Genomic DNA, 11,041 nt, shown 5'->3' with positions numbered 1-11,041 from the left:
TGTGTTTAAAAATTGGATTTAATATTAGTAAATGGTGTTTCCATTTGTTTTTATTGTCAATGGTTTTGAGCTCTTTAATTACTTCTATTAGTAGCTCGACTATAGCCTCTACGACGTATGCTACTATGCTACTACTAGTCCTGATAGGATCGTCCCTACATTTAAGCTGTCCCTACATTTAAGCTTTCCAGTTGAAAATTAATACTCCAATCCGCTCCATAGTAGTGAAGTTATTTTTTTTAGTAAAAGTTAGCACATTTCTTCTCATCTACTTTACTTATCTCTCTTACTTTATTCTTTCTTCTTCTCTCTACTTTTTTTTTCCTACGTATTATTTATTTATTTAACTCGCCTAACACAATTTTTCTTAATTTTCGAGCCGGAAAAAAATGTCTCCACTACTATAAAACAAAGGGAGTAGACAAAATTATTGGGGTTTGCAGTTGAAATTGTGTAGTAGATAGTGGAGTCCACAATAATAAAGTTAAAAAGAAGGAGAAAAAGGTTGTCATAAATGGATATAGACTATTTATCTGGGACGGACGAAAAAGGAAATATGGCCTATTTCTGTGAAACCGAGGGAGTAATTAACTTTTATTTCCACTCTTCATGTTTTTTTAATGAGTATAAATATTTTTAAGTTCTATATTACAGGAGTCTGTAAAAATATTCCATGTCTATCAAATTTTCATTTTAAAGTATGAGAGCACGAAATTACGTTATTTTTATTTCATATTAATTATTAAATAATAAAAATATTAATCATATAATGGCATCCCACATTCCCACTAAGTACATCTAGATTTCGAGACCCAAGAAAAGACTCTATATTTTAATGCAAAATTAAATATTTGAGTTTTAATTTATGTTTTACAATTCAGAATGGGGATGTCAATTGGGCTAACCCGCTCAAGTTCGGGCTAATCCACACGGGTTGTTGTGTTATTTGGATGCGGATTATTCGAGCTGTGAATTTTTCGGGTTAAAAATTTTCGGACCTAACCCTAAATCTTCGGGGTTCGAGCTAACCCACAGACTATTCGGGTCAATAGTAATTGTATATATTACTTTCTATCCAGTCCAATATTCTAGATTGTTAAAAAGCAGATTGTCACAAATAGTAAAGTATTATCAAAATGATCAAGAAAAAGAAAATAATAACAATTGAAAATTGACAAAATAGATAACATATCGTTTAATTAATAGCACACATGAATCTGACTACAATTAACTATAATTCATGCAAACCCTAACTTTCAATTTGAGAGAGAAGACATAATTACCATATATTCTTCACATCAATGTTGGTATTTAATATTGATATTACCAAATATATTTCATATAAGTATATAATCCAAAATTTTAATTGTATTTTTATATTAAATGCTCAATCTGTGGGCTAACCTGCAATCCACTCGGGTCAGCCCGCATAACCCACCGACCCGAACGGGTTAGCCTGTGTAGCCCGCTTCTGAATATGGGTTACGATTTTTCGCCCCTAACCCTATGATTTTACCGAATAATTCGAGTCGACCCGTGTTCATTCATAACATTGGGAATAGTTTAGAATTTAAAATTGTCTTTAACTCATTTAATGCATTAACGTAGATGCAGGACTGAAATTAAACTTTTGCACTAGACTGATAGTCAAATCTATATTTTGAAAGTAGTATTATTATACCTACCTAATGGCTCAAGCCTCTAAGCCGCTTGTTATAGAATGGTTGCATTAAATCGCCGGCCTTTTGTACCTTGTACAATTCCATTTATTGATAGGAAATTAATGGGTTGTTACGTTACGTAATCCCTCCATTTTAGAGCATTTACAATAGGCTACTAATTGCAACGAGTAGGAGGCGCCGCAAAAAATTTGGCCTTACTGCAACGCAAAAAAAGCAAAATGCGACCGCTGGAAAAACAGCTGCGAACACGGTGGTTGCCCGGTTTCGCAGCTGTTTTTTCGGCCTTAATGAAAGTCAATTTTCTGCGGCGTTTTCTAGCCATTTCCGAAATATCATATTCTCTTCATTTCAATCATGTTGGTACATTTCTGTTTCACATTTGATTTAAGTTATGCTCTATTCTTCTCGGAAATGTATAAACTATTTCTTTATTAGTCTGTCCGTAAAAGTACTCCTTCTGTCACAACAAGTTGAGTCAAAACTTTTGGACACAAACATTAAGAAATTATGTTGAAAAGTAGCATATATGAATAAAGTAGGAAAAACAAAGAGGGAATAAAGTAGGTGATCAAATAAAGTATGAGCGATTGGATATTTGTTTTTGGTCGAAAAAAAGAAATAAGTCAACTTAGTTGGGGCATCCCAAAATGGAACAGGACTCAACTTCGTTGGGACGGGGGAAGTATTAAAATTTGAATTTTGGAATAATTAAACAACACATTACCCTTACACATTATTTTATTTACAACTTAAACAATTACACTACATTACTAATGATGTGGAACCCACTTTCAACTAATATTACTTACACTTTATCTCTCACTCTTACTTTACTAATTATATATTAAAATTCGCAGTGAACCAAATGTTCATACTTTTAAAAAACTGTGGGAGTAAAACTCCTTCCGTTTCCTAAAATTAGAATTTTTTTCCTTTTTAGTTTGTTTCCTAAAAATAAAAGAGAGAACAATGTAGAGAATAACATTCACTACATTATTCTCTCTCTTACTTTATTTATCATCATTTTTTTTAAAACAAATGCAAAGAAAAAATGTGTCAACACTAATGAAATAAAGAAAATATATTTTTCCTCTATAAATACTCTCACTTAACACGTCATTTCATCATCCATTCTTTCTACTCTTTTTATTCTACATTTTCTCTCTACACCCACAAAAATGAATTTCGGTGGTCCCCCAATGAATCCTACGTATCTCGGCAGCCACCCAACGTTTCCTTGTGATTGCCCAATGTATCCTGACTGCTAATGCACAATTTATAAATGCCACAACTATTTGCAAGTTTACAAGTTAGAGATAGTATAGCCAAAGGTTAGCACATGTATCGAATACATGAAATAAATTCACATACATGAAATAAATTCACAGGCTGTCTATCAAATACTCATCTCCATATACTATTTTGAAATACAGGGTTTGGTTGGTTTTAAACTGATTAAAAAATTTAAACAAGTAAATGCAACAATTAAACCAGAACAATAATTAAATTGATTGAGAAAACAGCAGAGGACATAGATGAATTCCAGGAATAAGATTTCACTACTTTAGATCATTTAAAACACAATTATGATATACAAACAATGACTTCAAGGTTACTAGGGCGAGTCACCTAATTACTATCGTTGATCGGACAACAATAATTACTAGCTTTAAGGTTGTTAATCTTATCTAGTAACTCACAACAGATTAATTGGACCCTTAAAAAGCTTTCACTCTTAAGTTATCTTTTTTAGTGTCATTAATCATAATCTAACATATGGATTCTTTGTCGATTCCACCACATGCCATTAATCACACTCCATCTGTCTCTCACTAAGTGAGAATTTCTTTTCGACATGAGATTTAAGAAAAAAGAGATTTTGTTAGTTAAGTGGAAAAAATAAAATAAGGTAGATGAAAGAGTACAGAGGAAAAAGTAAGAGAAAGAATGTTAAAAAAGAAATAACTCACTTAGCTTATGACGTCCTAAAAAGAAATATAAATCACCTAACAACGAACATGGGAAGTACATAGTTTGTGTAGGAATTAAATAATCATAAAAATTTATTCTCAAATCCCTAGAATTCAACGAATTAAAAATATAAACGAGGCAACACATCCATAATCAAGTATCGAAACACTAAAAACATAAAAGATGTTCTTATAGTTTCATATCGAAACACGAAAAACATAAAAGATGATCTTAGCATTATGGCTTCCACTAAGATGGGTCGCTATATTACTAGGAAACTAACTTTGCATGTCTTGATAACCTATATTCAAAGATACATAAATCATATGAACTCGTAACATTGTTTCCACTAGGGTGAGTCGCAACATTACTTCATACTTAGATCATTATGGAGACAATAAATATCTCCCTCCGTTCCATAATAGATGTCACACCTAGAAGATGTCACGAGATATTAGGAGATGTTATTTTGTGTGTTAAGTGGTAAGAGAAAATATAATTTTATAATTGATGTGAGAGACAACTTTTAAAAAAAAAAGAAATATAACATCTTTTATGGGATAAACTAATTAAAAAGGAAAGTGACATCTACTATGGGACGGAGGGGTACAAATTTATTATTTTTGAACTAGAGTTTTTTTAATTGTTTATCATATTCATGCATATGTGAGCAGACATCCACCAACTACGATTAAAATTAAATATTTAACAATCCAATTGATAAACAGAACAAATAGAAATTAATCTATACATTTCGTTTAGAATTTAATCAATATCCATTAAAATTAATGAATCTGGATTACTTTTATAATTTATTTAAATCACTTAATAGATAAAAATTAATCTATCTTATAGTACTTAAGATCGTCCAGATTTTAATTTAATAAAATTAAATCTTAAATAATCAAATAACCATTTATCATTATCTAACTTAGGATTTATCTAGATTAAAATTTAATCCAATTCCACTAAATTCAATAATGATTCTTGATAATTTTTATATATGTGATTAATTGAAATTAGTTAGGCGCTTGAGACCATAGTGCATGTGATGTGATGCAGTTCTAGAAGACAAGTCTTGGAGGCTAAGAAAAGTATATTTTTGGTTTTATTTATTTCCTAGTTAATAGAATTAGGAGATGGAAAAAATATTAGTTATTTTTGCTTATTATCTTTTTAGTTATTTTCTTTCCATAAGCTTAGGATTTCATAGTTATTTTCTTTCTATAAGTTTAGGATTCCCTTTGCCTATATAAAGGCTTCATTGTTGATCTTCAAAGACAGACTTTGAAATAATAATTTTGCATTGAGTTTTTATACTCTCGAGTTCTCAATTTAGTTGAGTTCTTTTTATCCATTAGTTTAATCATTCTCATAGTTTCTCTACTTCATTTGCATCATTTGGTATCAGAGCCAGGTTCTACGTTCAGCCATTGATAATCAACCAGGATCGTGATACCAAATGATGCAAATGAAGTAGAGAAACTATGAGAATGATTAAACTAATGGATAAAAAGAACTCAACTAAATTGAGAACTTCGGAGTATAAAAACTCAATGCAAAATTATTATTTCAAAGTCTGTCTTTGAAGATCAACAATGAAGCCTTTATATAGGCAAAGGGAATCCTAAACTTATAGAAAGAAAATAACTATGAAATCCTAAGCTTATGGAAAGAAAATAACTAAAAAGATAATAAGCAAAAATAACTAATATTTTTTCCAATCTCCTAATTCTATTAACTAGGAAATAAATAAAACCAAAAATATACTTTTCTTAGCCTCCAAGACTTGTCTTCTAAAACTGCATCATAAAGGAGGCGGGGATTTGCTCATCAATCCAGGGAACACATAGAATATTAATGTCGGCGATGCTGTGAATTCAAATTGCTTGAAGATTTTACCATCTGGTGTTAACATGCTTACTGTCCCTTTGGACATTGGATATGGAGATTCTATGACTAATCAACATGATTTGTATAGACAGTGTGAATTCCATTTTGCAACAGTTGACTGGATCAAGAAAGAAAATAACTAAAAAGATAATAAGCAAAAATAACTAATATTTTTTTCATCTCCTAATTCTATTAACTAGGAAATAAATAAAACCAAAAATATACTTTTCTTAGCCTCTAAGACTTGTCTTCTAGAACTGCATCAGCATGTGCATGAGAAATACGTGAACTGATCAAACAGATTCACTAGACTAGTTGATCAAAACCTTAACCCATTAGTTATTAATTAACACATGGGAGTAAGGATCAAATCTACAAGGATGAATGAATTGCTCACACGTGTGGAAGGACATTTTATTAATAATAATGAGTTGAAAAATGATAAAGAGTTATATTCTTGAAGAATTAGGGAGATCTGTCCCATCAATAAAATGCATAATTAGAGAAAGCGCTCGAGCCGGTTGGAAACTAGGCACTTGATGTCCTGCCCCTCTAACTGTAGCAAATGTTAGATTACCTTTATACACTTGTGTATACCCACCAACCTGCATTATTATTTATTAAACATACAATTTATTTATTCCCATATAGCAAAAAGAAATTAAAATGATTCTAAGATATGCAAGTACCTCTCCACCAAGGAACCAAGGGTGCCATAGAGTTTTAATGGGAAGTTTCAATTTGTTGATGGAATTCTTTGTTGAAGTAACTGGTACCCTTGCATCCGTATCTCCACTACAACATTGAGTACATCAAAGCTTATTTCAATTATGAAAATCGATAGAAATCGACATATTTTCTATAGACGTTGAAGTTCAAGTTCAAAATCAAAACACTGTTAAGTGGAGAGAAATAAAGACTTGAATAATGAGAGGGAAAGATTGTTACCTAAATACCCAAACTCGAAGTCCGTTAGCCATGAACTCTTGCAGAAGTGGGAGAACGGTCGAAGCGCTATCGGTCCATTTTTTGATAACATCGCTATATTATTCAAATAAAACTAGTTTTAGTACGAATCTAACTATAAGGACCAACATATGATTATGAATTTTGGTTTATTTTTTGGGCTAGAGTTGTAGTTTTACGGAAATTAAGTTGTTACTATAAATGCAAACTCTATATATTGTACAAATTCCAAACTATGATCTGGGTCATTAGATTCCAAGATTTGATGTCAAACAAATAACGTCAACACAACTTCAACATTGTCAACCGCTTGACGTTGTGTTTGACATTTTCTGTTGACGTTATTTGTCATCTGTTGAGATCAAATCTTAAAATCTAACGGTTCAGATCATAGTTTAGAGTTTGTAGAGAAGATGCAGTTTGCATTTTATCACTACTACCCGTTACTATTATATATAAGTACTCAATCTCATATATTATGAAGAAAATTGAATTAATTACCTGCATGGTTCCCAATCGTAGGACATTTTGGTAACATTAGCATGTAGTGCCTTCTGAACATCAGGCCTATTCAAATATGCATACACATAATAATCACTGCAAGGATCCATATGTGACACCTGCATTATATTAACGCAACAAATTAAATACTCTAATTTAATAAAGTTGAGCAAGCATATAGTAAGCATTACTGGCTTTTTGATATGATGGAATTGAATGGTAGAATGAAATGTGAATGTGAACGTTATTCCTACTTCCATTCTATTCATTTGCTTGGTGTGATGGATGAATGAGTGAATGGATAAAAATGCAAATGAAATCCAAAGAAATTGACATTTTATTCCTATCTTCATTCCATTCCATCATACCAAGCATAGAGGTTTATAATTACCGATGCAGTCCTGGGTGTTTGTGTGAGGTTAGGGTTCCAACAGAGGGGAGCATAAATGTTATAGATATCAATAACATTAACGTTTTTATCAGCTTCTTCCGCAGCTTCGTTGCATTTGTCCGGTTGAGTCGTCGCGTTAGGGGAGAAATCGCAGTATGTCATTATCTGTTTGGTGGTTTCATCTGATACTAGAGCATGGCTTCCGAAATACTCGTACATTCCTATCGTGTCTGTCTCGTCGTTTATCACCGCATTTCCAATCTGCATTCAATATTTCAATCTCAGCGGAAAGCCATCATAAAAGCAGAGGATATCATGAATTAGTGTATGTTACTAACAAAAGTGTTGAACATTTCTTATAAAAAATAATTGGAACTATGTTTGCTAGAATTGTATGATACACATGACTAAATTAAAATACTAATCCGAAATTTATGGGAGAATATAAATCATGTGAGGTTAATTTTTTTTTTAAAAGAAAAACATGATTCTTTCACATGACCAAACTTGAAGCAAGGGACCATTAGAATTATTGTTACATGGCCCCAAACATTGTGGAAATGCTCATGAAATGGATAATACTATAATGATGCCATCATGCTCCCAATCCAAATCAAATAATTCCTCCATGTTCATCTAAAAGTAAGAAACTACTCAATTAAAAAAAATATTTAAAAAATAAAATAAAAGGGCTTACAATAATTCCTCTGAGATTGATAATGGTCTTGCCAGCTTTCTTGTTGTGATAGAGAATTGTGTGTGCCAATTGAGGCACATAATGGCCTGCATAACTCTCTCCAGAAATGTAAAAATCTCTGTCTTTGTACTCTGGAAATCTCTCCAACCAGTTCACCAAAAAAGCATAGTTGTCGATGGCCGTCTTAGCGTCGCCGCCACTCCTAAAATCTGCGGTCGTGTTCGAGTACGAGAATCCGACGCCGGCCGGGGACTCCAGAAACAACAAGTTTGCAGCTTCACAAAAATTACCATTAGTAAAAAAAAATTAACCAAATGTGTGGTTAAATAATTATGGGTGGAGTAAAATAAGATACCATGATTCCATGAGAATGGATTTTTGTAGAGAGTTTTGCCATCGCTGTGGACACGGAATGGCCCAAGTTCTTGCATTGCTCCATAGGCAAGAGATGAGCAGCCAGGACCTGTTCAAATTTCGAAAATATCTAAATTGACTGAAATTAACCAAATAAATACTTCCTCCGATCCAATAAAAATAGTGAATTTGGAAATGACATAAATTTTTACGTGAAATTGATAAAGTAAAAGAGATAAGAAAATGTAAAGTGATTAAAGTATTGTTAGTGTAGATCGATGTCCATTTTAATACAAAGAAAAATTTACTAAAAATAGAAGTGAATTAATTTTGTGGAATGACCCAACTGGCAGAAGTGGTATGCTTTTGGTGACAGAATAATTAGCTAGTTAGTCACAAATATAAGAAAATTGTAGTAGTATGAGTTTAGTCCAAACATGTTTTTGGATGAATTATTTTAATTCTACACTAAAAATTTAATTTTGCAACAGCTAATAAGTTTAGGTAGCTTGTCTATGTCAGTTCATATGTAACCCCATATAACAAGGACAAATAAACTAGTAATATAAATTAACTTTGTAGTAGTACTTATTTGATCAGTTTCGAAAGAAGGGAAATGTACTTTTACTAACATATTGCTCTTTTTCTAGAAGGAAATATGCCATTAGGTAAAAATTAAAAAATGAGGCCATGGTTTGGAATAAGGGTCAACGATGGGGTTTCCAATGAAATAAAATAGTCCATAAATAATTAAAAACAAAAATTAGCAAATAAAAAATCTTGAAAAAATAAAATAGTAAGTGAAGAAAGTGACCTCCATTGAGCCATAGAAGAAGAGGCATTTTCTTGTGATGAGCTCGTTGAGCCTCAGCAAAATAGTAGTAGAATGCTCGACCAGCGGTCTGGTTCACGGTCACATAGCCACCGTACTGCTTGAACCGGACCGGCGGCTGGCCGGGCAGCTTCTCTATCCGGTCACTCTCTTTCATCCCTTTCTGAGACAGAATTCTCACGTTGTGTGAGTGATGGCTTGCATCGAAATGCCTTCTATCAATGCTGTTTCTATGCAACTTTTCTTTGTAAATTCGTGAGAGAGCTTCTATTTGCTTAGTTGCTTCGATTTGTGGCCATTGAAGGGATGCAATGGCGATGAGAAGCAAAAAGGCTCTAGGAAAAAACATGTCTCTTTTTGATTGAGGAAATTTTGAAATGGAGAGATGGGATTTGGTTTTAAGTAGATTCAAAAAAGAGGTGGGAATAAAATAATTTTGGATACATGTGATCAAAAGTCTAAACAAACATGGAAATTTGTTGGGATTGGATGATTGCACCTCCCAACTTGACGCTATTATACAATAATAATGTATGTATGTAGATATGTACCTGTCGGCAGATCAGGGGGTAAATTGGTCATTCTTATTTTTGGATGGTTATCATTTTATATACTTATATTTTGAAATAATGATGGCGATGATGATTATGAGCATATTTGCACAAGATTTATTTTTATTTGTTTGTGAGGAACATGGTATAACATGAGGGATTGGTGAAATTTCATGTTTTGGAGTGATTGGACATGCACTCACATGTTACATTATAGCTTGCCATGTTACTTTGGAAGTCCGAATATCATATGTATGCTAGACATATTCAAGGTTTACGGTTCTGACAGTCAATCTCAAAACTGTAATTGTAGGTTCCAAAGTTATAGAACTGAAACCGTGCTAGAACCAAGAAAAACTAACCGTACCGGGACTACAAAAACTGCCGAAAATTGGCAGTGCGAAACCGAACAGAACTGCCGAAAAACCTCCGCTTCGGAACTGAAACCATAACCACGAAGTACACTCAAGGTTCGGTTCAAGTTCGAGATTTTTCGGAACTGAAACCGACGATTCTGGAACCTTGAGCATGTCTAATGTATATTACATGAATTGCATTGACATGTTGATATCCTTTATTTATTTTGATATTCCTAGTGATTTAAAATTGATTTGGTGAATGTCACTCGATAATACCCATTCGTCTCAAAAAAATACTCAACTTTTGTCATTTTGACATGTCCTCTAAAATTAATGGTCTTTCAATTTTAATAATTTTTCTCCAGTATCAATACCGCAGATCATGTTTTTTCTTTCTATATCTCTCCTACTTGACGAATTTCACATTAAAATCCACGACGTTCCAAATTCCCTAATATTAAAGAATGTAGTGATCGTATGAATTTGTTAAGGATGTTACGAATTCCAATATTCCAGATTGTAAAAGCAACTAGTGTAGGATTTATACAGACTAAATGAGTTTTTTTCTCCTAGCATTGTTGTTTTTGGGATGACTTGTTTTATTTAGTTTGTAACAAATAATTACAATAGACAATTAAGTGTGAAGCTACATAGTGTCCTCATTATGTGTCTCAGTTTTTCATTTTAAATCGTCCCGTATTAATTGTCTCACTTCATTTTTACTATTTTTTTTATAATTAACTCCATATTCTACTAATTAAATTTACTCATATTTTATTTTAAAATTAATATATAAAATTAGGATTCACATACCACTAATTTTTTCAATCCATTTTCTTTAATA

General features: G+C 32.3%; 1 protein-coding gene across 1 annotated transcript; it reads right to left on the bottom strand.

The window, feature by feature from the left end:
- Positions 1–5,946: 5,946 nt before the first annotated feature.
- LOC125187908 (serine carboxypeptidase-like 40) lies at positions 5,947–9,686 on the bottom strand. The gene is made up of 8 exons (XM_048084560.1): positions 9,270–9,686; positions 8,457–8,564; positions 8,102–8,376; positions 7,405–7,665; positions 7,014–7,132; positions 6,495–6,587; positions 6,236–6,341; positions 5,947–6,151 (listed from the first exon to the last, which is right to left on the bottom strand). The coding sequence occupies exons 1-8, from the start codon at positions 9,634–9,636 to the stop codon at positions 5,996–5,998; spliced, it is 1,485 nt and encodes a 494-aa protein (XP_047940517.1). The 5' UTR covers positions 9,637–9,686; the 3' UTR covers positions 5,947–5,995.
- Positions 9,687–11,041: the final 1,355 nt, after the last annotated feature.

Source organism: Salvia hispanica, chromosome 5 (genome assembly GCF_023119035.1).
Source record: "Salvia hispanica cultivar TCC Black 2014 chromosome 5, UniMelb_Shisp_WGS_1.0, whole genome shotgun sequence".
NCBI lineage: Eukaryota > Viridiplantae > Streptophyta > Magnoliopsida > Lamiales > Lamiaceae > Salvia > Salvia hispanica.
This window is presented reverse-complemented; position numbering and strand designations above follow the sequence as displayed.

What these genes read in the sequence shown, in the direction of transcription:
- LOC125187908 (XM_048084560.1), bottom strand. Translation starts at nt 9,636, where the DNA reads ATGTTTTTTCCTAGAGCCTTTTTGCTTCTCATCGCCATTGCATCCCTT. An exon ending in TCAATCTCAGAGGAATTATT is followed by an intron (nt 7,666 to 8,101) that starts GTAAGCCCTTTT and finishes TATTGAATGCAG; the next exon opens with ATTGGAAATGCGGTGATAAA. An exon ending in AAACACCCAGGACTGCATCG is followed by an intron (nt 7,133 to 7,404) that starts GTAATTATAAAC and finishes AATATAATGCAG; the next exon opens with GTGTCACATATGGATCCTTG.